At 50.1% G+C, this 27,829-nt stretch overlaps 1 protein-coding gene across 3 annotated transcripts in view; it reads left to right on the forward strand.

The window, feature by feature from the left end:
- LOC135200195 (uncharacterized) overlaps window positions 1-27,829 on the forward strand; it is a 252,982-nt gene that overhangs the window by 122,027 nt on the left and 103,126 nt on the right. For all 3 annotated transcript variants that reach the window (XM_064228628.1, XM_064228629.1, XM_064228627.1), the window contains exon 6: window positions 14,342-14,441. In XM_064228628.1, the coding sequence (XP_064084698.1) occupies window positions 14,342-14,441 (100 nt within the window). The remainder of the gene's footprint in view (window positions 1-14,341; window positions 14,442-27,829) is intronic.

Consider the following 27,829-nt stretch of genomic DNA (forward strand, 5'->3'; position numbering starts at 1 on the left):
TTTTATCGGGGGTCCGTTTGGGCCGGAGATTCAGTTCTAGTAGAAGCGGAAACCAGTTGCTCTTTGGCCAGTTGGGTGCCACCAATGCTACCTGTCCTGTGAAAGATCTTAGTTTGTGCAGGACTTTCATCAGAATATTCACTGGTGGAAACAGGTAAATCTTCTGCCAATTGTTCCAATCTAAAAATGGCCATCGCATCTGTAGCGTAGGCTAGAGGGTCCAGGTTGGGGGCCACGTAACATGGTAGTGTTTGTGATTGGATTCCGTGGCAAAAAAGAGATCTACTTGAAGGCCCGGGATTTGATTGCAAATCCAACGGAATGACTTCATGTCCAGGGACCACTCCGACTCCAGCGGAGTTGTCCTGGAAAGTGAGTCTGCGATGACATTCCTTACTCCTGCCAGGTGAGTGGCTGACAGGTGCCAATGATTTTTTGTTGCTAACGAGAAAATCGCAATCATCACATGATTTATTTTGCTTGACCTGGAGCCTCCCCTGTTTATGCAGTGGACTACTACTGAGCTGTCCGAGACTAGGCTTATATGAACGTTTCTGGCTGGAGCCAGGCATTTTAGAGTTAGGAAAAATGGCCATCGCTTCTAGAATATTGATGTGGAATGGAACTGGCGGAACATCTCCGACCAAGTTCCTTGGAATTTCTTGTGTTGTGAGTAGCCTCCCCAACTGCTCAGAGATGCATCCGTGTGGATAGTTAGAGACGGCGGAGGGAATTGTAGTGGTACTGATTTAGCCAGGTTCCGGCTTTCTGTCCATGGACGGAGCCTATTTTTTAAAATGGGTGGAATTATAGAGATCTTGTCCCTGAGTTTGACGTTGGTTCTCTTTCTCCAGTCTCGATTGATATCCTTCAGTCTGGCTTTCAATAGGACGTCCGTTTCCGACGCAAACTGTAGCGAACCTAGAATTCTCTCTTGGGTACGCCGAGAAGCCTTTTTGTTCTTGAGGAACTGTCTCGTAGCCTTCGCTATCTCTCTGACCTTTTTGGATGGGAGAGAGAGTTTGTGTTTGTTTAGGTCCCATTGGATTCCCAGCCATTGAAAGCGGGAAGCCAGAACGAGCCGAGATTTTCCCTTATTTATCTGGAAACCCAGAAATTCCAAGAATTTTATCACCTTGGCTGTTGCTTTGAGACACTCGTCCTCGCTGGCTGCCCAAATGAGCCAGTCGTCTAGATAGGCTACTAACATTACCCCTTGAGTTCTTAGCTCTTGAACTATCGTCTCTCCTAATTTGGTGAATACCCTGGGCGCAATGTTGAGCCCGAATGGTATGACTCTGAATGAGTAAGCTTGCTTTACTAGTTTGAAGCCTAGGTACGGAGAGAAGTTTCTTGCTATCGGAACATGATAGTAAGCGTCTGTAAGATCTGTAGAGGTGGTGACAGCCCCACGGGGAAGTAAGGTCTGCACCTGCGAGACGGTCAGCATGTGGAATCTGTCACATTGAATGTATGAGTTGAGACGGGACAAGTCCAGAATCACTCTTCTTTTGTCCGAGTCCTTTTTTGGAACACTGAACAGACGTCCTTGAAACATTAGGCGTTTTACTTTCTTTATAGCCCTCTTCTGCAGGAGATCTTTGGCATAGTCTAGAAGGTCCGTTGTCGGAGTCTGGTGAAAACTGATTGGTGGAGGAGGCCCTTTCTCCCATTTCCACCCTAGACCTTTCGAGACTAACTGTGGGCCCATGGACTGAAGGTCCAATGGTCCCGGAAGAGATATAATCTCCCTCCCACCTGCGGGCTCTCACTGGTTGGCTGCAGGTCTGCTACAGGTCTGCTACCTCTGCCTCCTCTGAAGCCTCTACCTCTTGCTCTGCCCCGTTGCTGGGCGCCACCTTTGGCTCTGCTGCTTCCGGCATGCCTACTGTAGCCGCGAAATGCACTTCGCGACTGGTAGGAGGGGTTGAAGGCTGGGGAGGTTACTAGGGCTGTTGAGGATGAAGGTTGCTGAGCCGGCGGAGTTTGCACCAGAGCATACTGCTGCTGCGGTTGAGCCTTTGATGTTGAAGGCTTACCGACCTGAGAGACCGGAACCGCTTGAACCACCGCCTGAGGATGAGAGGTCTGGTAAGGATGGAATTTCCTTGGCCTCTTCCTAGGTCTGGATTGGCGTCCGGGGTTATCAAACTTCCTTTTGAAAGGAAGTCCCCAACGGACCCGAAGACTCTGGTTGGCTCTGGCTGCGTCATGAAAGACGTTGTTAACTTTGTCCTTCGGGAACAGATTTTTGCCCCATATTGAAGACTTTATGAGTCTGTTAGGTTCGTGCCTTATGGAGGCACTCGCCAGGATGTACTTCCTGCAAGCTCGTCTTGCCATAATAAACTCATACAGGTCCGCTTGGAAAGTCTGTCAAAGAGCTTTCGTGAGGACCCGGAACAACTATTCATCTGTGAAGGTTGAAGGGACCAACTCCGCCGCAGTGACTGAGTTGATCGACCTTCCCAATCTAGATCTTGCCTCGAATTCCGCTTTGACCAAGTGGTCTGGAATCCTGGGTAGCTTCTCTGCAAACAGGGTGGAGGCGCAATCCGGGTCAAGTTTACCTGCCGTAAACGTAGCAGGAGCGTCATTCCAAAACTCCACATCTGCAGGGAAGAGCAAAGAGGTAGCCTCTGTCTCCTTTAGAGCTGGTAAAGGTTTATCCTCCGCCACTGCTTGCATGGTTAGTTCCGCCACTTTGGATGTACAGGGCGACGGAACTCCTTCCAGGGCCACAAACATCGTGATGCTACCTTTATGGGGCTTCAGTTTTCTATTAACGCATCCCCACTCAGACAGGGTGCGAACCCATACAGCTTGGGCTTGGTCCCTAGGGAAGATCACAGTCTCCTTCGGGACCTTATCTACTCTGACTAGCGCGTGTTCTGCTAGCCTGATGAATCCAGGGAATGGGAATTGGAGACCCTCCGTGAAGAACTAAAAATCCTCTACCGGGCTGGTTCCGCACCCTTCAATCGTCAACTTCCCATCTAAGAATGGGGCATGCAATGCTAACCGCCACGGGTTGTTATTGTCAAATGGCGGCAGCTTTGATGCATCCGGAACTGACATGGTCTGACCCGTGGTTCCGGACTGGAGGACTCCGGTCATCAATTCCCCCTGGGCTCTGATCCTCTTGGTCAGGGACATTATTGTCTGACCGGAGGTATCTAGGCCCGAGGCGAGTCGGGTAGACATCGACTCAAGCCTCTCATCCCACTACTTCCCTAACCTTCGGCATTAGAAAGTTAGCGATCCTCCTGATCAAAGCCATACTCCATCAGCTTGAACTTGGAGGACTTAGCTCTCGACCCCTTAGGAGGGGGAGAAGCTTTGACGGAGGGCGACTTCATAGCAGAGGTCGACGCCTTCGAGGCCGAAGACGACTTGGTCGCACCTGTCGGGGCAGGTTTAGATCCCTTTGGAAGGGATCTCGGCTTTAATGTCTTTACCTTGGGAATGACCGAGACCGATCTTTCCCAAGCAGGAGGGGACTTAGAGAAGCCCTGGAAAGAAGAGGAAGAAGAAGGAGTGGGACTCAAGAGACTTCTTGCATCACTTATCTCCCTACCTACCTCCTCCTCGGTGGCCATCGGTTCGCGGTGGAGGCTGATGGCCGCCACCTCTTCCGCCACCAGATCACACTCTTGGTCCTCCGGGATGGGCAGCGTCTCCAGTCTGATGGACTCTATGATGGGGTTGGCGATGTGCGCCGGAGCAGCCGTCGTGGCCATGGCTCCCGGGTACAGCAGGGAGCACAGTTCTTCAGAGAGGACGTAAGGCTGTCCCGCCGCAGCGTTCTTGCCAAAACCCCCCACCCAACTCCTGAGAGACACCTTGGTATCATGCCGGAGGGCCAAGCTAGCCTGCAAATGAGGGAATCAAATAGCATCCACTTGGGAATAGTATCTGTAAGAAATTTCTTAAGTTGTTGCAACAGAAATTTCATGAGACTGACGAGGTAGAGAAAATACTTACTTTCTCGTCAGAGATAATCGACAACATGTCGTAGCAAACTTTGCAAGCATCGGGGTGCCAGACCATGTAGCCTCAAGTTGCACGGCGCAGTTGGCATGCGACTGGCAGGCTACATGGCCACAGGGCTTGATAAGGGTAGCAGGGCACCCTTCAGCTTGGCAGCGGACCATCTGTAAGTTGAAAAATTTTATGAGTATTAAACGCAAAGCGGCGGAGTTAACTCCGGCGGGAGCATGCACCTTAACCTAGATATTGGTTCAAGACTTACTCACTAAAATGATTTCAACTCACTGAATGAATAAAAGAAAAAGCTCTGGGTGTTTCCGCCTGCTCCAGATTCCGTCCTCGGGAAGGTAGAGGTAAGCCCAGTGTATGGGGTCTGAGAAAAGCCAGACCAGAGAGAAGGAAAGACCTAATCTCTAGTCTGGTCAAACTGAGTCAGAAAGGCTACGAATAGTCGTAGTCGCATACCTGAACTATCTACCGTCCCCACCGGAGTGGGGAACGAAACGAGAGAATAGAAACTGAGCTGCGGTAACTAGGTACAATAACTCCGTTGGCGAGTGTGATGGTGAGTCACACCACGTCGGAACCCTAAGGGTCCGGAGCTATCTACAGAGTTTTTCCCCACAATTATCTATCTGGTAACAAGGAGTAATCTCTAAAGTGCTTGGCCTACTCGGAGTCTCATAATCCCGTTGCCATAAGTAATGCCGACGGAAATGGGCTGAAACGAGCGGAACAGGAGAAGGCAATTTTTATACCTGAGCCTGAACGCATCGAGAGGGGAGCGCAGCTCCCAGCCCGAATCCATTCCTTATTAAGTGGAAAGGCGGAGACAACAGGGAGAAGAGACAACTGAGCGGCAGAGCAATAGAAATGTACGCTCCGGTGCGCTGCACGCTGGCTGATGTGATGTTAGACCACTATCAAGCTGGCAGAGCTACCCGTCCGGAGACATAAGGAGATTACATATAATACCAGTAACCCCTCCTCTGCAACCCCCTCCTCCCCCACCTGAATGAAAAAGCTCTAGCAGCCGTTCATCGGTAAGGTTACTAGCACCGTGAGCTACTAGACAGCACCAGGCAGTGCTGGGGAGTGGGGGGGGGGGGGGTGGGGGGGGGGGGGGTGGTGGTTGGTCGTGATCGCTTGGCCATAGTACCCGGTTAGAGATAGGCACCTATTGGAGGCTGTGTAGCCTACTACCACGGGGGGTAGTAGGCCGACTGGTCCCATGGCCAGTCATGATTGGAACAGCGACCGATCGGTGATCACTCTCAATGGCCAAGGGCCTAGCCATACTACTTAAGGGGTGGGGGCAGGAGGCGGTAAGCCAACTGTTACCTTCGGTGGGGGGCAGGAGGCAGTAAGCCAACTGTTACCCTGAAGGAGGCTAGGCCAAGGCGATACACAGACCAAATCATCACACAACAACAATATAATACAATACAATAATGAGGTATCATGGAAGAGTTGCGAGAGGGACATAGGGGGAAAGGAGAATACCCAGCATGGATCTAGCCTAACCCTCCGAGATCACTACGGATCCGGTCAGGTAGGCCAGATAAGCCTCCAAGGACATCATGGCGTGGACGGTGGTACTCAACCAAACCCTCCAAAATCGAAATTTTGATCTGGTCAGGTAGGGAGGATAGGTCCAACAACATGACATGAGAGAGACTCTCTATCCTTGATGTCCTCCCCAAGAGCACCGTAGAGCGGACGGGGGGAGAGGGCCTAAGGGGTATAGGGTAGGGGCACCTGGCCTACCTTCTAAAACCTAGTCTAGGCCTGATCGGTTAAGCCAGGGGGGAAAAGCAACACTTCCAACCTCTCAGTGATATGAAAATCATAAATGTGCATAAAATCAAGTACCTATCGGGTTCACATAAAGACAATAACGCATGCATGCCTCACATCGCCAGAGAGAGAGAGAAGACTCACTCTACAATGTTAAATATAATAGGCTAGCTAGTAGTCTAACGAAAAGCCCTATACATTACATGACAAGGGATACAAACGGAGGGGCGCAAACACGCTCTTGAGGGGCTGGGGAGAAGCCAAAGAAGCCAAAGGCTAGAAATATGAATTAACCAAAATTTAGAACCCCAGAGGATGTCAGGAGTGTGTTAGGCCTATAATTACGAACCATATTCCGACTCGGTCGGCTGGATAATAATGCTCACGATATGAAAAACGGTAACAATAACCGAAATGAAAACAAAATTAATAATAAAAGGAAATAACCAATAATAATAACGACGCACGCGTCTGATGATGCACCCAAAATGGCGGATGAAATAGCGGGCACCCCAGATGCAGGTTTTAAGGGGCCGAAGGCTAAAACGGAATGCATCATAACGATACGAATTACGAAAACACAAAATGGAATACTCAACTTTGATGAAGAAGCCAATGAAGAAGCCAATGAAGAAGCAGGGAGCTCTACGACAGACATAGCTTCAGCAAAATAAAACACCAAGGGAGCAGCTAAGACACGTGCGAACACACCGTAGCTAATACAGGAATGAAGATGGCGGGCGTGTAGTAGTAGTAGTAGCAGCGAGTGGAAGGTAGAGGGGGTGGCCTTTGTAACGGCTCTTGTGGAAGGGACTTTGAAAGGAATCCTCTAATTGACAGAAGTCCTGTGAGAAGTGGCTTCCACTTGCCCTAGTGCTTATACTGACGCCCTTAGGGGGTGATCGAGCTGAGGGTAGTAACTTCAGCATTCAATGCTAGTTTTTTCTCTGGTATATTTAGGATCTATTTATACTTAGAAAAGAGAGCTACAGGAACTTTTCACCGGCAGACACAGGTCGAACCCAGAAAAGCCACCACTCTTTCTGGTACCTCAGTCAAAAGTCAAAGTGGAGTGCAAACAGACAAGTGAGCATAGTTCCCCCCCTAATGTCGTTAGTTAACAACCTTGTCTGAAAGTGAAATGGCCGTTCCAGCTCGCGTTCACAAGGTAAATCCATTTTTATGCATGACACTTACCTGGCAGGTATATATATAGCTTATCCTCTTGACGCACTGGCAGAATTTCAAAACTCGCGGCAACCGCTAGTACACTGGTAGTTCAGGTGATGGCCACCCGCTCCCGTGGCGCTGGTACTTGGAACTATTCCCGTTTTCCTCAGATTTTCTCTGCCAGCCGAACCGGCAACATCGTTGTTGGTTCTCTGTTGGAATTTCCTGCTCGTTATCTGACTTTTGGATATTGGTATCGTATTCACGAAGTTGAGTGGCAATCGCAATTGGTTTGGATTTTGTCTAGTATGTCTGATTCAGAAGTATGTTTAGAGTTTGTGTGAAAGAAGGGTGTAAGGTGAGACTGCCGAAATCATCGGTAGATCCACATACTATTTGTGAAGAAGTGTCGTGAGTTTGTATGTACGTGGGACAATAGGTGCAATGAATGTCAGTGTCTGAATGAGAAAGAGTGGAAGGCTCTTATGAAGTATGTGGAGAGATTGGAAAAAGATCGGGTTAGAAGATCTGTATCTAGGAGTGAAAGATCGGGATCTTCGAGTAAACCTTTGGATGATTCTTTGCATGTGTCTTCTCCAGCTCATTCACTGATAGATGTAGCACCCTTTTCCCCAGGTTTCTCCTGCTCCAGTTGCTGTATCTGAGGATACTACTGATCCACAAATAGTGAAAGTGTTCGTGCCCTTGCGTCCATGGGAGACCAAATTAAACGTTTAACGGACAAAGTGGAAGTGTGTGACAGTGTTGTGGAGGGGGCGCCTGATCGTCTCTCTCGTGCTCCTAGACCTAGACCTCTGTCAAGCTCCCAGACCCAAGGGAGAAGGCATGTCGACAGTCGAAGGGAGGCGAGAGGGGTTGACTTGCGATCAGTCGTCCCTTCAGGCAGTCCTGTTGATACGTCCCAGGCTGATGCAGTACGCCATAGAAAAGCGATACTGGGAAGTGCCGTTATTCTTCGGATAGTTCGGCCTCGGGAAGGAGTAGGCGTTCGCTGAGGTATCGCGTCCTCTCAAGAGGTCATACTGTCCGTCCTCTTCACAGGAGGAAGGCTTTCGACCAGGAAGGGTGGAGTAGCCCTGAGATTTTTTCATCGGAGGATGAAGAGATGATCCCTATCAAAAGGAAGAAAGGATTTCACGTCGGTTGGAAGTTCGCTCGCCGCCTCGTGTGAGCCCGGTGCGTCCTCGATCTCCTCATCTTCAAGAGTCTCGTAAGGGAGGAGGCGGGAACGAAGGAGGTGCTGCGGATATGCACAGAGATTGGCAGTAATTGTGCAATCATGGGAGAAGCCCGAACAACCTTCGGTTAGGACTAGGACTCGTCTCTCCCGGTTAAGTCCTCCAAGAGGACGCAGGACGTACAAACGCGATCCAGGACGCAGTGCGTCCTGTAAGAAGGACGAAGTTCAGGACGCAGGACGCAAGAGGAGAAGTGATGGACGCAGGGTGGACGCATACGTTCAGAGGACGCAGGACGCAGGCGGCAGCAAGTCAAAAACATTGTCTCGACAAGGAAGAGAGGAGTTTTATAGGGAGTCAGTGCCGCATTCGCTTTCTAAACAGGATCTGCATAAGGACTCTGATTTGAATCAGCAGGATCTTGGTTTTTCAAGATATTTCTTCGCAGGAGGAAGCATTTGCGGAGAGTACGGAAGAGGACAAGACGGAAGCTCCTTCTTCGGACTACAAGAGGCTAACAGAGTGCCTTCTTTCTCTGTTTGAAGGAGATTTTCAACCTTCAGCCCGCCCCCATCGCCTTTGTCGCAATTTTCGAAGACGAAGAAAGCCAAGAAATCGTCGTTTTTGAAAATGACTTTGTCCATTTCGGCCAAGAAAGCCCTTTCAACGCGTAAATGAGTGGTTGAAGGAGAAGAAAGAGTCGGGGAAGACTTCTTTTGTATTTCCGCCGGCCAAGTTGGCTTCGAAGTCTGTGTTTGGTATGCTACGGGGGAAAGTCTTGGCTGGGAGTACCTGCCTCCTCCCAGGGAGACTTCTCCAACATAGTGGATAGCTCCCGTAGACATGCTTGCATTCAGCCAAAGTGTGGTGGATTCTTCTTCGAGTTCGACCATTTACTCAAAGGTATCTTTAGGGACTTTTGAGGTGTTTAACATTTTCTTGACTGGTCGTTGGGGGCCCTGGCTCGGACTTCGGAGATGGAAGAGTCGTCAGTATCCGAGTTGTCGAGAAGCATCATGTCCTGTATAGATAAAGCCTTGAGAGATGGAGCTAATGAATTGGCTTCAATTTTCACAGCAGGCGTCTTGAAGAAAAGACATCTCTTATGCTCGTTCGCTGCTAAAGGAGTGTCGAACGCGGCAAAAGTCGGAGTTGATGTTCTCTCCTCTGTCAGGACAGCTCTTCCTCAAGAGATCATTAAGGACATATCTCTCTCCCTCACTCAGAAGCTACTCAAGATCTTCTTACGTCATCTGTGAGGAAGTATTTACCTTCTAAGGTCATGAAGAAGACTACGAAAGATACGAAGACAGCACAGCAGCCCTTTCGGGGTAGGACTTTCTCTCGACCAGCATTTAGAGGGAAAAGAGTTCCAGCCAAAAGAGGTGCTAAAACTTCAACGAAACAATGAGTCAGAAGTCCTCCAGACTTGTGTAGGGCCAGACTTTTGGACTTCTGGGAATCTGGCAAAACAAAGGAGCGGGATCCTTGGTCCGTTAAAGGTAGCGAAGGAAGGGTACAAGATCCCCTTTCTCAAGAAACCACCTCTCGCTACAGGCTCCGAGAGCCCTAGGGGCTCATTACATCGATTTAGAGAAGAGAGAGGCTCTTTGGCATCAGGTCGTCACCATATGGTAAAAGGGGCAATAGAACCGGTTCTGGATCACGAATCCCCAGGTTTTTACAACCGTCTGTTTCTAGTACCGAAATCATCAGGAGGTTGGAGGCCGGTACTGGACGTAAGCCAGCTAAACTTGTTCGTAGAAAAGACCAAGTTTACGATGGAGACGAACGATTCAGTACTGGCAGCGGTACGACCAGGCGACTGGATGGTAAACACTGGACATTCAGGATGCGTACTTCCATATTCCAATTCATCCAAGGTCCAGGAAATATCTGAGATTCGTGATCCAGGGAAGGATTTATCAATTCAAAGCCCTGTGTTTCGGGCTGTGCACAGCGCCTCAAATTTTTTTTTACAAGAATGGATGTCGAATGTGGCGAAGTGGCTTCATTTGGCAGGAGTCAGAGTCTCTCTCTACCTCGACGATTGGCTCATAAGAGCACAATCAAAAACAGCAATGTCTGGAGGACACGAACGTAACATTGGATTTAACCCAGCAACTGGGTCTGATGGTGAACCTGGAAAGTCACGACTGATCCCATCTCAGGAAATAGTTTATTGGGGATTCGGATATCCTCAGTGCTTTTCGGGCTTTTCCAGTCACCCGAAAGGCAGACCATGTGTATTACGGAAAGTGCAAGAATTCCTATGAAAGACCAATGCTCAGCGAGAGAGTGGATGAGCCTGCTGGGGAGCACTCTCTTCGTTAGAGCGGTTCATTTCACTAGGGAGACTTCACATGAGGCGCCCTTACAGTTCTTTCTGAACGAGTCTGGCCAAGAAGATCGCAACCAGATTCCTTCCGGTTTCCAATTCCTCCAAAGATAAAGGAGAAACTAAAGTGGTGGCTAGTTCCGGAGAGGTTGTCAGAGGGTACGTCACTCCAGCAGAGGAACCCAGACCGGATATTATTTTCCGACGCGTCAGACGCAGGCTGGGGAGCGACGCTGGGCCGGCCTCGGGAGGAGTCAGGCCTTTGGAGCGAAGAAGAAAAGGCATGGCACTAAACAGGAAGGAACTGATGGCGATCTTCTTGGCTATGAAAGCGTTCAGACCGTGGATCAGCGGCAAAGTAGTGCAGATCAACGCGGACAATACCACAGCTCTGGCGTATATACGGAAACAAGGAGGAACCCAACACTCGTTGTCTTTACTTTGCAACCTGGCGAAGGAGATTCTTCTTTGGTCGCAGAAGGAAAACGGCACGTCACCCTGCTCACCAGGTTCATTCAGGTGAGAAGAACGTCAGGGAGGATCTGTTGAGCAGGGACGGACCAAAAGTGCTTTCCACGGAGTGGATGTTGCATCTTCAAGTATGCCAGAGACTGTGGAAGCTCTGGGGCACTCCAGTAGTGGATCTTTTCGCTACCCGCGGCGACGAAGAGGTTACACCGAACTATTGTTCTCCAATCCCGGACCCTCTTGCAGTCGCAGTCGATGCCTTCCTACTAGATTGACGGGCTAGATGCGTACGCTTTTCCCCCCGTTCAAGATTTTAGGAAAGGTAATGAAGAAATTATTCAGGGAAAGTCGAGGAACAAGGCTGACCCTGATAGCCCCATACTGGCCGGCTCAAACTTGTTCACAGAAGGTACTGGAATGGACAGTAGATTCCCCGAGAAGTCTACCCACGAGAGTAGATCTTCTCAAACAACCCCACTTCGACAGGTTCCACAAGAACACCCTCGCTCTGGGTCTGACTGCGTTCAGACTATCGAAAGACTTGTCAGAGCGAGGGGGTTTTCTAGAGAAGCAGCGAAGGCAGTTGCAAGAGCAACGAAGACCATCGACTATCAAAGTGTACCAGTCGAAGTGGGACAACTTCCGTAGATGGTGCAAGAATCGGAAGATTTCTTCATCCAGTACCTCTGTGACTCAGATTGCAGATTTCCTGCTATACCTGAAGAAAGAACTAGGTTGGCTAATCAGACGATTAGAGGCTATAAGTGTATGTTGTCGGCAGTGTTTAGACACAGAGGTTTAAACCTGTCCAATGACGCAGATCTTAGAGATCTCCTCAGATCGTTTGATACAAAGAAGGATCGACGGTGCAGAACCCTTCTTGGAATTTGGACGTCTTCTCAAATTCTTGAGAGGATAAAGTTCGAACCTATGGGCAGTGCGCCGTTGCGAGAACTAACTAAGAAAACTATTTCTTAGTAGCCTTAGCTACAGCTAAAAGGATTAGCGAGCTGCAAGCTATTGACAAGCAAATAGGTTGGAAGCACAAACAAAGCAGTTTGTTCTTTTCAAACAGGAGTTCTTAGCAAAGAATGAGAATCCTTCGCATCCATGGCCAAGATCATTTGAGATTGAAGGGACTGGCTGATCTGGTAGGTCAAGAACAAGAGGGTTCTTTGCCCAGTAAGAGCCTTACGGTTTTACGTAGAAAAGAACAAGAAGCATTAGGGGAACTTCATGTTCTCTGTGGTGCTCTGTTAAAGATCCTACTAGACCTATGTCTAAAAAACGCAATGGCTTTCTTTGTAAGAGAAGTCATTAAAGATGCTCATTTGCTTTGTCAAGAAGAATGCTTCGGTTTAATTAAAGTTAAAGCTCATGAGGTGAGAGCAGTAGCTACGTCCTTTAGCATTCAGGAAAAATTTAGCCCTCAAGGACATTATAGATTCAACGTATTGGAGGGACAAACTCTGTGTTTGCCTAGCATTACCTTAGAGACGTGAAGACAACTTTTTGATAATTGTCAAACGTTAGGCCCGTATGTTATCCTCATGGTACAGTACTGGGCAAAGGAGTTGTTTCCACCCCATAACCTAATAACATCTAGGTTTTATTTTAATTAGGTTATATGTGTTTTTATTGGTTTCCTGAGGAGGTTAAAGACCAACTCAGTCTGGTGATTAGTGTGTATTATATGTGTGTGTGGTTCAGGTGACTAACTTTCCTAGCATGAATGCCCGTGGTGAATGAGGGCTAGGGTTCTCTGTCAACGAATTGGGTCACGTCCAGTTGTCAGCCCTTATTTGTTAGCTTTCTCAACAAACAGGTCACGTCCTAGTTGAGAGCTACTAAGGTTTAGCAGGCTAAGAGGCAGGACCTACGAAGTCAGCTACCACTTAGCAGGTAAGGAACATAATACATAGTTCTAAAAATTGGTTAAATTTTTGAATTATGACGATGTTGCTGTCTATGACCCACCTCCAAATGTGTCAATCAGCTATATATATACCTGCCAGGTAAGTGTCATGCATAAAAATGGTATTGTTATGATACAATAAAGTTTTATGCATACTTACCTGGCAGGTATATATAATTAAATTCCCACCCTCCTCCCCTCAGGAGACAGGGTTCAGAGAAAATCTGAGGAAAACGGGAATAGTTCCAAGTACCAGCGCCACGTGGGAGCGGGGTGGCCATCACCTGAACTACCAGTGTACTAGCGGTTGCCGCGAGTTTTTGAAATTCTGCAGTGCGTCAAGAGGATAAGCTATATATATACCTGCCAGGTAAGTATGCATAAAACTTTATTGTATCATAACAATACCATATTTAAAGAATTTCAGGAAAAATACAAATTACTCAAAAAAAATCTGCAATACAGTATTTTTGTGTACCGCATATTCATATGAAAGGAAAAAGGTTTATTAGAAATTGATGATCATCAAGTAGTATATACGTATTTATGAGTGTCCTCTTTATTGATTGTAGGTTAGTATGTGGTTATATAGGAATTGATTCAGTAAATTATTGTTGACAGGAATACAGGCAGTCCCCGGTTATTGGCGGGGGTTCCATTCTGATGGCTTGATGATAAGCAAAAATCATTGATAACTGAAAATAGGCAATTCGAGGCTTATCGGCGCCAATAACTGGTTAATGGCACCTGTGTTAGGTATTAATTGGTGCTAATAACTGGAAATTGGCACATTTCAGTGCCAAAATTAGCCAATTTTTTATGCTAGACAAGCCCCATAAGACCGGATCGCCGATAACCGTGACTGCCTGTACAGAGGTAATTTGTGCTGGCTGTGAATTGTTTCTAAATAAAACAATTAGAAAATAGAAATTGTGTAACTGGACCACTGCTCTTTCAAGATACCCCATAAATAGATCCAATACTGGTTCCTGAGAGAAAAAGAAACCACAACATTCCTACTTCTATTCCGGATAGCTTGACCTCCCACCTATTGGTGAGGTTCCACCTACGAAAGCGGAAGTTCGTATGCCAGTCAGAACAAATACCAAATTAAAAGAACGTAGTTTGTATTTTTCGTAGGAAATGAACTCACACTTTCATAGGGTATTTTTTACTCTCCTCTACTTCCCCTTATGTTTCATGGAGTGTAGTGACACCGCAAATGGGATGATTCACAAAATGGGCAAGCTAACACAGCTAAGGTCACAGGTGACTCTTTTGCATTTGTTTATAATTTAAGTCAGCAGTTAGCTGCAGTGCACTTTGTGGTGAGCACTCTATCTATGAAAGCTTAAGTTTGTATACTAGGAAAACACTATCATTACTTGAATATGATATTTTTTAAACTAAGTGTTGATGATTTGAATGGTTATATCCTTGAAATGTTTTATATAAATTTTTCAGAGATATTAATAAGAAACGAGAAGATTATTTAGCTTGGGGTGAATACTTCATGGCATTAGCCACGCTGTCAGCTCTTCGAAGTAAGGACCCATCCACTCAGGTAGGAGAGCTTATGTGTAGTCGTTAGAGCACAAGTATTCGGGAATTTACCTGTAGTGATATTGAGGAGTTATGATGGTAGTTTAAATTTGACAACGTCTCTGAGGGTTGCACGAGAGAGAGAGAGAGAGAGAGAGAGAGAGAGAGAGAGAGAGAGAGAGAGAGAGAGAGAGAGAGAGAGAGAGAGAGAGAGAGATTGGTGGAGGAATAAATGGGAGTTGTTTGATGGCAGTCGTAAGAGTGTGTCAGTTGTGGCGATCGCCGTGTATATCGGTGGCAAGCGTCGGTTATGAGCGTCGGGAGAAGTGAGAGTCTGGGAGCAGAGCCGGTGCTGTTCAGTCAGAGTTTGTGGTAGCAGTATTATTGATGGTCAGTTATTTTGTGGTTTTTGAAGCTGTTGTTTGAATTATTGTTGGTATTGTATGTTTGAAGGTTGTTGTGCCTGTGTTGTTGAGTTTGTTGTGCTTGTGAGTTCTGTTGGGTTGTAGATGAGTTGTTGAGTGTTGTTGTGGTTCCTTGATGTTGTAGGCAGTGTGTTGACTTGTTGGGTTATTGTTTTTTGGTATGGATAGTGATTATTGTGCAGTGGTCTTTTGTTGTATGGTTATTGAATTGTTGTGTGGTTGTTGTCCTTGTTCGGTTGTTTGTGTGTTGTGTTACGACGGCTAGCCTAGCCTAGCCTAGCTATATATCCAGCGGACAACGGCAGCTCCTCACTGTGAGTCTGAGGTGAGTACATGTGTTTGTGTTTTGATTTTTTTGTTTTTTAGCTTGTGTAATCCTGCCACAGTGATAGTACAATACTGTCCAGTACGCATACGGTACTCATGTGCTGGACAATTGCAAACACTCAGTTTATAAAACCATAACTGGCAATGGTGAATAGCAGATTTACAAAGTTCCAAACAAGGTAGGTTCTTTTAGCTTACTGCCTTTTGCTATTAGTGTTCCTTAGCAGAAGGAAGCAACCTGTGCTATTCTGTATTTGGTAACATGAATTTCCCCCTTTTCAGATGCAGTGTTATTTGTTGTTGCCTAGTGCACCTCAGTCTTCTAAAAGTTTTCAGCCATTGTGTTGTATAATTGACCCACAGTTTATAATGAAGAAGACTTGTAATATGTGATATTTACAATAAAGGTTTGTTCATGAAACTTACCTGTCAGATATATATAGCTGTATTTTCTGAAGTCCGACAGAATTTTAAAAACTTCCGACACAGCAGTGGTCGGCCAGGGGGTTAGTACCCATTCCCGCCGCTGGGAGGCGGGTATCAGGAACCATTCCCATTTTCTATTCATATTTTTCTGTCGCCGGTGCTGAAAACACCTGTTTTCAGTACCTCCGTCTTAGGATTTTGGAAACTTCATTGCCGCTAAGTATCCTAATTGTCTTTTGATTTATTTACTTGGATTTGTGGGATTTGTGGCTAGGCATACGCTATCTTAAATTGATTTGAATTTGATTCATTTTTGCATAAAATATCTGAATCTAGTTAGGCTAGTTTCAGACGGGGTTGTCTGCAAAGATAGGGTGTGGCTACCGAAAGCTTCGGTAGATCCACACTTGGTATGCACGAGGGGTATGGGTCTTGCTTCTTTGTTGAGATTTGTCATGTAAGGAGTGTGAGACTTTGTCTATTCCGTAAGGAAGACGTATGATTCGTATGTACGCAATTAATCATAAACAGTCTAATTCCGTAAGGAAGACGAGTTTTATGTAGCAAATTAATCAGTAACAAAAGTCAGGGTAGTGAACCTGCTAACCTTCCTGTAGACTTTATTTTTGCCTAACCCTGTAGTATGCCTACGGGTGCTATGAATATGTCTACGAGAGGTGCTCGCTCCTCCCTTCATTGCTGTGAAGTGCTACTTCTGTAATTGTTACTCCTAACCCTGCAGTGTTGCCAAATTTCGGGGGCCCTAGCATGTCTGTAGAGGAATTGCCCTTTCTCTGATACTCTTTCGATTCGTAACTTAGAATCGAAAGTGCTTGCTTTAGAGAGTAAAAGTGAAGTGCAGAAGTGGCAGTGATACCCCTTGTGTAGTGGAGGGTGCGTCAGATTGGCCTCGTTTCGCCTCTAGGCCGGGACCTCTGCTTGACTCCCAGGACCCGGGGAGGGAGCATGTCGAAAGCCTAAGGAGGGTTACAAGGAACCCCCACCCCCGATCTGGCGTGCCTTCGGCAGTTTTCTGATGAAAACTCCCCAGACTGCCAAAGTGCGTGCGCGTGCACGAATCATGAAAGATTGCTTCTCGTCCTCCGAAGTGTCCTCCCCATGCAGGGGTTTGGAGCTTTCGGAAGGACTCGCGCCCTCTAAATAGAAGCTTTATAGAAGAGACGCTTCACGGCCTCTCTCTCTCTCTCTCTCGTTATGCGTTTCAGTGAGTAAGTAATAAGGCGAACGTCGCCTGAACTCGTGTCCGTCTTTCCACCGAGAAATACGTTAAAAAGAAGTCATAGTAGCAGGAAGCTTTTGAGAGCGGACGCCCGGGACGCTCGGATGGACTCCAGGCGCGCGCGGGTGCAGGCCAACGCGCGCGCCAGTGGACGCCGACGCGCGCGCGCCAGTGGACGCCGAGCGCGGCGCCGGCCAGCCGGAGCGCGCCCAGTGACGCCGAGCGCGCTCCAGTGGACGCCGAGCGCGCGCCGTGGCCGAGCGTGCACCAGCGCACGCCAGGTGTGTCGCCTGGCTGAACGTTTCTGTTGAACTCTTCAAGCTCTTGTTTCAGATATGGGCCTAAAGAATTTTTACTCTACCTTCGGTGATACCTTCTACCTCACCTGCAAAGAATGTGAAGTAGGCAGTGCTTCGGAGGAAGCTTAAAGTGAACAGACAACTTCTTCTTCGAACCCAGCAAGACATCGGGTTTCGTGAATTCAAGAGGTCTCTGTCAATTAATATTGCTTTTCGCATAGGCTGGATGGAGTTAAGGAAAGCTCAAGGGAAGATCTCGTTTGCTCTACCGCAACCTTTGCCATTCTGCCAATGAAATTTAAGTTGCCACTACTGCAGTCAAGACTTTGCGATAAGGCAGTTACGGGTTATGTAAGGCTCGATGTCCTGCACGTCAGGACTCTTGGCAACGTTCAGTAGGATTCTTGCAAAGGCACTCATCAAAAGGACGCTCTTCAGGAAAGCGCAAGACAGGACTTCCTTTGCCATACTGCCAATAAATTTTAAGTTGTTCCGATACGTAATTACAAACCATCGGTCCTTTAACAATAGGAAGTAGCTAAGCGGCAGCTGGAACGGTCGTAAGCTTCGGAACAAGGGGAGAAGGGGAGAACGGTAGTTAACTGCTTGTCCGACAGTCGCGCGCCGCGCTGGAGGTAAACAAATCACTTTTGCTTTGGTTTCGGCCGCGGGTGTGAAGGACGTGTTCGTCATCGCTCTCTGCCCGCTTCATCGTCGTATGCTTTGTTTATATTGTGTTTTCTACTAATGGTTTGTTTGACTTGAAAATGAACTGTAAGTACACTGTTTTCATTTTCATTAACTTAATTATGAACCCTTGAATTATGTTCTCGGTGCCGAGGCGCGCGCTCGCGCCGAGTCATGTATTTTTGGGCGAAAGGGTGTAATTGAAAAATGTAAGTACTTTTTTTCATTATATTTTTGCCCTGTGCGTTCGTTACCGAGAGTGTGAGTGCGCTCGGCACGAACTTTTAATTTTGTATATAGAATGCAATGAAAGTGGATTCGCAATTGCAATATTCTTTTCATTTTCATTTATTGGTTGCATGAATTTAATCTGGATCAATTTTCGTTCTTACCCGGAATTGATCCTTACGATTTTTTATGTGAAATAGAAATCGCAAGTGCAGTATTCTGTTTCATTTTCATATATATTTTATGATAGCATCATATTATTGGATCAAGTTTCCGTTCTTACCCGGGAATTGATCCTTATACTTTTTTATGTTTTCGAATCCGCAGTGCAGATTCTGTTTATTTTCATATATATTTTTTATGATAGGCAATCATATTATTGGATCAAGTTTCCGTTCTTCACCCGGGAATGATCTTTCCTTCCTGTTCTATATGAATCGCATGGGCAGTATTCTGTTTCATTTTCATATTACTTTTCACTGCTGTGCGGGAGGGGGTGGGGGAAGCGAAGGTCTGCCAGGAGTTGGTAGCCGATTCTTCGTCTTCCTCCTGCCCCCGCTCAGCTTCTTCATTTATTTTGTATGTGGGGGCTTCCTTGCGTTCGGGGTGGGGCATGTCTTCCCCCCGTGCGTGAGGGAACCCCTCTTACTAATCTATCTATGTTACCGCAGGTGCTACATCCGTGGGAGACGACCTTGAATGTAGATGTAGATCCTCACGAGGTTTGTACTCGTTGTCGCGAGAGTGCTCCCGCAACGAGCCCTGTGTAGAACGTGTATGCATTCGTCGAGGCGCAGTGGGTGCTGTACGAGGACACAAGAAGTCATCGGAAGTCCAGTTGACTCCTTTGGTAACGGACGTCCAGTTGTACTCGGGGTCTTCCGTCCGCTCTGGGTGGGGGTGGGTCTCCCCTCCCCCCAGGCGCGAGGAAGCCCCTCTAATTACCCGAACTGTTGCTTCCGCAGGTTTGCCATCAGCAAGGACGACCTGGGACAGGTGTGAGAGTCGCTTGGACTGCAGGGGTTGATTCAGCGGTTGGCGGGGTCGGCAGTGTGTCACTCATGATACGGTAACCACTACAACAAACCAAATCGGACACCAGCATAGGAGATGGCACCGCACCTGGTGTAACACACACTGTCCATGTCGGTAACACCACGGCTGCAATCCAGAACCAATTCCTGCCGTGCCAATCAGGACGGTGCCACCGCCACCTGGGTTTCTTTGTATTGCCGACCCCGGACTGCCGCTGCCCAAAGAGTACCCCCCCTGGACCTGCCGCCAGTGCCGAGGATGACGTAGCTGCCGACAGGACGCCTGTCTCTCCTGTGGTACCTGCCGTGCCTGCCGTACCTGTTTTGCTGTTCCCAGCCGCTCATTCCCTTTCAGATCAGGTGCCTGCTGCTCATAATTCACTTTCAGATGTTCCTGCGGTTCCTGACCTGTTCCTGTTGTTCCTGCTGTTGGTGATGCTGTCACAGTCTCAGGTCTTTCCGGACAGGTGCAGTCGGGCCCTGTTGCTTCGGCAACTGCCCCGGCTCCCTCCTGGATGGAAGACCTGACGTCTGTCCTGCGGAGCCTGGCGAAGAAGACCTTCCCCTTCGACTTCTAAGGCCAAACAGCCGAAGAAGAAGAAGGTTGCCTCCTTCCCCCCTAAGAAGACTCCTTCGGGATCTTCTAAGGGCCCGGCTCGCTCAGGCGAGCTGGGGAGCTCTTCTGCTGGTCCTCCTGTTCCTTCGGGAACGGGGGCCCGTCGCTTCTTCTGCAAAGAAGAAGTCGACGGGGACCAGAGGGCACCAGCCTCGGCTGTGCGTCCTCACCTGGTGCTAGGCGGGTCTGCCGCTAAACCAGGTTCCGTCTCGGCCGCTTCTCGTTCGCGAGAAGCACCGAGTGGACGCTCTTCCAAGAAGACCGTCCAGCCAAAGTTTTGACGCTCCGAGCTCGCTCGCCGTCAAGACAGCGGCGCGGAGCAGAAGACTGGCGAGAGTCGTGCACACGACTCTCGCCAGGCCAGTGGACGCTCTAGCAGCGATCAACTGGCTGCTCGGGCTAACGTGACGGTCGCTGATCAGCCACGGGTTGAGGCGAGGAAGGAGTCCCCGCGGCCGCCGGTACCAGCCACGGCTGGTACCAGCGACTCGACGCGCCGAGAGGACGCTGGCCGGTCTCGACGCGACACAGAGCCTAGCAGGTCACCCGTCCGCGCTCCCGATGGGACCGGGCGGAGACGGTGACCAGCGGCAGCTCGCCTGACGCTAGAGATCGGTCTCGACGTTCTCAGCCGAGCCAATCGCCCCAGGCGAGCGGTAAGGCTAGGCCTGCTGCTCGACCGTCACCGCGGGTTGACGATCAGCAGCAGCCCTCCACGCACGCTGGTCCTGCCAGCGAGCGAGGGGGGAGCGTCAGGTCTGCCTCTCCCATAACGGGTTGAGGCGAGGAGGGGTCCCCGCGGCGCCGTCGGTACCCAGCCACGGCTGGTACCAGCGGCTCGACGCGCGAGAGGACGCTCAGCGGTCTCCCACCGTGACAGCGAGCCTAGCAGGTCACCTGACGCCGCTCCCATCTGGACCGGGGCGGAGACGGTAACCAGCAACAGCTCGCCTTGACGCTAGAGATCAGCGTCGACGTTCTTCTAGCCAAGCCTCTCGCCTCAGGCGAGCGGCAAGGCTAGGCATGCTGCTGCGATCGCCACCGCGGGTTGACGATCAGCAGCCACCCTCCAAGCACGCTGGTCCTGCCAGCGAGCTAGGGGGGAGCGTCAGGTCTGCCTCTCCTGTACCTTCAACCTCCGTCGGGCTACGCCGGGAGGAGCGAGGTACCTATGAGTGACTCGCGAGAGGGTGCGGCCGCTCGCGACCCCCCGCTATGACGCCGTATGGACCAGGCACGGTTCTAGGACCCGGACCGCCAGGACATACGCGCAATTACCTGGAGGCGACCGTCAGGGGTCTGCCGCTCTTCCTCCTTCTGAAGGAGGAGTATCTAGGGATCTGTTCTTGTTGGAGGGACTGGACGGTCCTACTCCGCAAGACGCGGTTACTCCCGAGTATACAGAGGAATTTGCAGAAGTCATTAAGCTGATTCGTCAGCATAATGACCCTGCGGAAGGATTGCGCTACCCACCAGCAGAGCCCACGTCTCTGCTCGAGTCGTTTTTGGGGCCGAGAGGGAACCCAAACCGACGGTGGGTCTGCCCGCGATCGGAGCTTGCGATTCTGTCTCGAACCAGTGTCTCGTCTCCGGACAAGAACGGCTCTCTCAGTTCTGGCCGGTCGATCAAGCTACTTCCACCCTCCTCTACTGCGACAGCGGCGGCTTTTCCTCCCCCTACGTGTCTTCGGACACCGTATTTAAATACTCCTTCGGTCCTCCTGAGAGGTTTCGACCTCGACGAGGACTGGAATGAGTCGGAGGACGGTATCGGCTCTCTCCCTGTCAGGTGTCGATCAGCCCCACCCACCCGACGACGTTCACAGTGGCGGCAGACCCTTACCTACAGTGGGAGAGTTCGTAACCCTCCGCGGGAAAACGTTTTTCTCCTGACGATACGTTTTCCCAGACTCTGAGAGGCCATCGCCGCAAGGCGATGGCTGCTCCTACGCTTCTCCAACTGCTAGTTCCACTGGGAAGGCGAGCGAGTATTCAATTCCTTCCCCATTCCCTCTCTCCTTACGGCTACGAGGTGGGAAAGGGGAAGGATCCTACAGAGATTTCTTTGTAGGATCCCACGTTCGAGACTGCGCTACCGGGGGGGATCCTTCGGGTCCTACCTGACGTACCCCGCCCCGGTCGTTGAGGAGAATCCTGCTCCATTCTCGATTTTCTACGGGAATCGAGAGGACCACCAGCCGATATCGTTTGACGAATTCGGTGGGGGTTTCGCAGACTGCTTAGAATTCTACGGAATTTCTAGCGCATTCAGAGTGTTCGAGTTTTTAAACGATCTTCAAAACACTTAGCCGAGACCACGGTCCAAAGTGAGCGAGACGAGAATCCCCGATATGTTACACGATAATCGGGAACCTCGCCTATGCTCGAATTCCTGGAATTTCTAGCATTGTGAAGAAGACTGCTGCTGAAAGAAACTATCTCACAGTATGGCGACCAACCTGGAATAGAGGAGATCGGACGGAATATCCAGTTTTGGCTTGAACTATCGTCTTAGTATTCTGTTCACCATTGAAGCTTTCCTTCGAGGAAGACTTCTCCCTCACTCTCTTTGATAGAGAACGAAGGTGGTCGATCTCCAATCCTTATTTTGTTTTCTTGAAGGAAAGAATTTAGGATGGAGATCGTTGTTCAGAATCCTACAAATATACTACGTATATTAACCTCGCGACCTGATTCTGCTAAGGCAGTTGAATTGTCCGAGGGTAGGCGCATATCCTAGTTATTCTACGGATTGCGACTTAGACGAGAAGTATTATAATTGAACTTGCAACTCGGGGTTGCCTGCAACCTCCCAGGAGTTTTCAGTTTCAATTTTATATACTTATGGTTTTGTCACGACAACACCATTTCAAACTTTTATATTTTACCGAAATTCGTTTCGCCTAAATATAATGCCCGAGCATATCTTTTATGCTCGTAGTTCTAGCCGAACGCATTCCTTCGTGGAATAATGGACTACCTGGCAACTCAGGATGACGAGTCAGCAGGCTCAACCACTGCGTATTGAACTGCCTGATATAAGCAGCTCAGTATCAGCTGGGCCTCCGAGATTCACGGTCAGTATGTCTCTCTCTCCCCTGCTTGATTTGACTACGAACCGTATCTCTGCCTAACAATCATGGACTTAGGTCTCTGATTAACGGGGATTCTCGCAATAATGAAGGACCATCTACTGCGGTGACGCTAGATTCCATCGCCTTCGACATTGCAGAGAATTTTCAACAGAGATATCTCTTGGACTCTTGCATCTTTCTGTTTACCGCACGGTAACAGAAGTCTGTACAAGTCTCCCGCTGCATCGCACTGCGATAATGCGAATGATTTTGCAGACATCTGAGTTTGTCTTCAAAATATCTCGTATTCGTAGGTGTACAATTGTTCATTGTTCAACCCGAATTACAAGATGTGTCAGAAGACATCGCCTCCTACTCTCCGACCTGACAGCTCTACCTCCAAATGTTCAGCCCATGAGAAGCAGTTCTTCAGGCGGCTTTCACCTGTGTTTTCATTACCGAAGAAGCGCCCCGCTTTCATTGCAACTACGACTTCTCACCGGACAGCAATGAAATAGCGGGTAGCGTTTTCAGTCATTGTAAGCACAGGTTATGAATCTTGAGATCCTTCTCTCGATTCATATGTGAAGACGTAGGTTGCATTCAATATCTACCTTCGTCTTCAACGGTACATAGTGTTGTTTCTCCTTAGGTGAGATTCAACAAACATGAGATGTTTTACCTTCAGGGACCTAGGTCTCTAGAAGGCAATTGACTTTCGCCTGTTGGGTACATGCCTTAAGAGAATCATCACCTCGCTGTCCGGCAATGGTGACAAACAAATACATCATTGGTTTGGTCTCTCGGCATAACCCTTTAAAGGCGAAGGTCACGTGACTTACTCGGATGCTTGACAACTTGCCTCCTACCGAACGCAGTCGGTCGGCAGCTGTCAGAGCGCCCGAGTCAGTTACGAATTACGCTGTTGACTTAGTTCGGTTGTTACACAGCAACCATTAATTCGTTTTAATAGCTTGTCACAGTACCCATACCATTGACACCCACCATGGAGTGTCGGTGTCCTATCCACTACGAGAACTTCGCTGCATGGGGATAGGAGGATGCGAGAGACTTCGTTGCTAACGGACAGACCAGTTGGGTACTGGACATCACCGAAGTAGAGAAGAGGGATAGGTCATGCGACTATTTTCCTTCTTTTCCTCTGAGGAACTGCATGACTTCTCCTGCGAAGTCAGGCACCCAGGGTGGGGATGGGGATCCGTGACGCTCGATTTCGTACCGAACTTCGTAGCGAAGACTCAGAACCCTTCGGTCCCTGACGATTGGTTCGAGTCGTTCACAATCCCCTCCCTAATGGACTTCACCGCCTTCGATGCGAAGGAGATGCTGCCTTGTCCACAAGAACTTCTCCTTGGCGCAGGTACTGAAGGCAGGGGTCTGGTCCAACCAGACCACATGCCCTTCCTTCTACCTTCGGGATATTGCCCACAGGTCCTTGGATCTTTTTCCTTGGGACCCGTGGTGGCTGCTCAACACGTTGTGTAGCGAACCCAGACCCTCGCAGGCTGAACAGCATCGAGTCCTGGTGTGACCGTAAGAATGGATGGTGAATGAGAGTGTGACTGGCTCCTCTTTCCATCTTTTTCTTCCCCTCTACCTGTGGTTAGAGGGACACGGTCGTCACCCTGCTGGATAAGGACAAGATGCAGGTGAGCTACTCAACAGAGCCCCATCCTATCCCTTTCACTAGGGATAGGAGCGTATATCCACCACTTCCTCCAACAAGGGGGAGGAAGTGGATGCCAGCTTGAGACAACCCATACTTTATGTTGCCTCTTGCAAACAGGAACAAGTTCTTGCTTGCTGGTACGAAGAGATACGCTTGCCTCTCTCTTAGTACTCGGCCCAGAGGTCTGACCATTGATCCTGCGGTGCACACCCCGATCAATCGGACAGAGGCTTGGATCCCTCCCTCGCTCTTACGACCAGGGAGGCATTCCAGGGATGGACGAACACCAGTCTGTTCATCAAAAGACTCAGATTCCTCCCACCAAGAAGTGAGTCTTCCTATTGTTAAAGGACCGATGGTTTGTATTACGTATCGGAACAAATGACAATTTGTCGAAAATTGCATTTGTTCCGATACGTAATACAAACCATCGGTCCTTTAACAATAGGAAGTAGCTAGCGGCAGCTGGAACGGTCGTAAGCTTCGAACAAGGGGAGAACGGTAGTTAACTGCTTGTCCGATCGTCGCGCGCCGCGCGACTGGGAGGTAAACAAATCACTTTTGCTTTCGGCCGTGTGGGGAAGGACGTGTTCGCCATCGCTCTGCCCGCTTGTCGTTTGCTTCATCTTTGAGTATTTGTTTTCTCTTTCTGTATATCAGGAGTGATGTAAGTACTTTTTCTCTATTCAATTGATGTGCAATGAGTGAATTAGAGGAGATTGAGATTTCACCGCGCCCTCCAGTCCCCGCGCCCGTAGAGGTGTGTCCCGGGCTGGAGGGACGTAAATGTGGTGGGGGGTTCAGGTCTTTTGTGGAGGTGGACCCCACGAGGTTTGTTCTCGTTGTCGAGGGCGAGAGTGCTCTACGCAACGAGCCATGTATGGTTTGTATGAATTGGTCCGAGGCGCAGTGGGTGCTGTACGAGGGCAGGAAGAGCCTTGACTTAGGCCGGCCAAGAAGTCATCGGAAAGTCCAGTGACTCCTTTGGTGACGGACACTTCGTCCTCTTTCCTGCCTCCCGGCCAGCCCCCACGGTTTGCGCCTTCCCCTGCGGGGGGGGTAGCGGAGTCCTTTTCCTCTCTCGATCCGTCGAGTGTGGAGGAGGGCGCCCGCTACCCGGACGTACAGTTGTATTCGGGGTCTTCTGTCCGCTCTGGGGGGGGTATTTCGCCCCCCAGGCGCGGGGAAGCCCCTCCTATTAACCCGACTGTTGCTTCCCGCAGGTGTGCCAGCAGCGAAGGACGACTTGGGACGGTGTGGGAGTCGCTGGGACTGCAGGGAGTGCCCAGCATCCAGGGGTTGCTACAGCGGTTGGCGGGGTCGGCCGTGGTCACTCATGGTGCGGTGACCACCACGACGACCACATTAACTACCCCTGCGTATGAGATGCCACACATCTTGTATATACGCCTCATATAATGTCGGTGACACCCACGGTGGCAGTACACCAATTGCCGCCGTTCCAAAGAGGACGATGCCACCACCACCTGGATTTTTTCTTCCTTTGCCGACCCCGACTTCCGCTGCCCCAAGAGTACCCCCCTGGACCTGCCGCCAGTGCCACGGATGACGATGACTGTCGACAGGACGCCTGGCTCTCCCGTAGTACCTGCCGTGCCTGCCGTACCTGTGGCCGCTCCAGCGACTCTTTCCCTTTCAGGTACACATTACCTTTCAGATGTTCCTGCTGTTCCTGCTGTTCCCGGACCTGTTCCTGCCGTTCCCGCTGCTGGTGTTGCTGTAACAGTCTCAGGTCCTTCCGGACAGGTGCAGTCGGGCCCTGTTGCTTCGGCAACTGCCCCGGCTCCCTCCTGGATGGAAGACCTGACGTCTGTCTGCGGAGCCTGGCGAAGAAGAAGAGGAAGAGGAAGAAGGTGTCGTCATCGTCTTCATCGTCTTCTTCGTCGTCTGCTGCCTCTCCTTCCCATTCGACTTCTAAGGCCAAACCGAGCGAAGAAGAAGAAGGTTGCCTCCTCCCCCCCTAAGAAGACTCCTTCGGGATCTTCTAAGGGCCCGGCTCGCTCAGGCGAGCTGGGGGAGCTCTTCTGCTGTCCTCCTGTTCCTTCGGGTGCGGGTCCCGTCGCTTCTTCTGCAAAGAAGAAGTCGACGGGGACCAGAGGTGCATCAGCCTCGGCTGGTGCGTCCTCACCTGGTGCTAGTGGTTCTGCCGCTAAACCAGGTTCCGTCTCGGCTGCTTCTCGTTCCGCGAGAACACCGAGTGGACGCTCTTCTAAAGAGGACCGTCCAGCCAAAGTTTCGAACGACCGAGCTCGCTCGCCGTCAAGACAGCGGCACGGAGCAGAAGACTGGCGAGAGTCGTGCACACGACTCTCGCCAGGCCAGTGGACGCTCTCGCAGCGACAACCGGCTGCTCGGGCTGACGTGACGGTCACTGAACCGGCCACGGGTTGAGGCGAGGAAGGAGTCCCCACGGCCGCCGGTACCAGCACGGCTGGTACCAGCGGTTTGACGCGCCGAGAGGACGCTGGCCGGTCTCGACGCGAAAGGGAGCCTAGCAGGTCACCCGTCCGCCGCTCCCGATGGGACCGGCGGAGACGGTGACCAGCGGCAGCTCGCCTGACGCTAGAGAGCGGGTCTCGACGTTCTCAGCCGAGCCAATCGCCCCAGGCGAACGGCGACGCTAGGCCTACTGCTAGACCGTCACCGCGGGTTGACGATCGGCAGCAGCCCTCTACGCACGCTGGTCCTGCCAGCGAGCGTGGGGGGAGCGTCAGGTCTGCCTCTCCTATACCTTCAACCTCTCGGGCTATACCGGGAGGAGCGAGGTACCAAGGACGATCACGAGAGGTGCGCCGCTCGTGACCCGGCTATGACGCCGTACGGCTCAGGCACGGTCTTAGGACCGACCAGGACGTACGCGCAAGTAGTTGGAGGCGACCGTCAGGGGTCTGTCGCGTTCCTCCTTCTGAAGGAGGAGTATCGAGGGATATGCTCTTGTTGGAGGGACTGGACGGTCCTACTCCACAAGACGCTGTGACGCCCGAGATACAGAGGAACTTCGCGGAAGTCATTAAGCTGATGCGTCTGCATAATGGCCTCGCGGAAGGATCGCCGCTACCACCATCGGAGCCCACGTCCCGGCTCGAGTCATTTTGGGGTCCCAAGAGGGAGCCCAAAATGATGATGGGGTTGCCACGATCAGAGCTTGCAGACTCAGTCCTGGATCAGGTGGAGAATCTCGTCTCAGGACGGGAGGACTCGCTAAAATCCGGACGGTCCTCTAAGCTGCTTCCTCCTCCTCTACAGCGGCAGAGGCGTTTCTACGTGCCATCAGAAGACCCGATACTGCCGAAAACAGGTTAACCCGGAGTTAGCGAGGCTGACTCCAGGTGTGTCCCTGCAG

The sequence above is a fragment of the Macrobrachium nipponense genome, chromosome 26 (genome assembly GCF_015104395.2).
Source record: "Macrobrachium nipponense isolate FS-2020 chromosome 26, ASM1510439v2, whole genome shotgun sequence".
NCBI classification, from domain to species: domain Eukaryota; kingdom Metazoa; phylum Arthropoda; class Malacostraca; order Decapoda; family Palaemonidae; genus Macrobrachium; species Macrobrachium nipponense.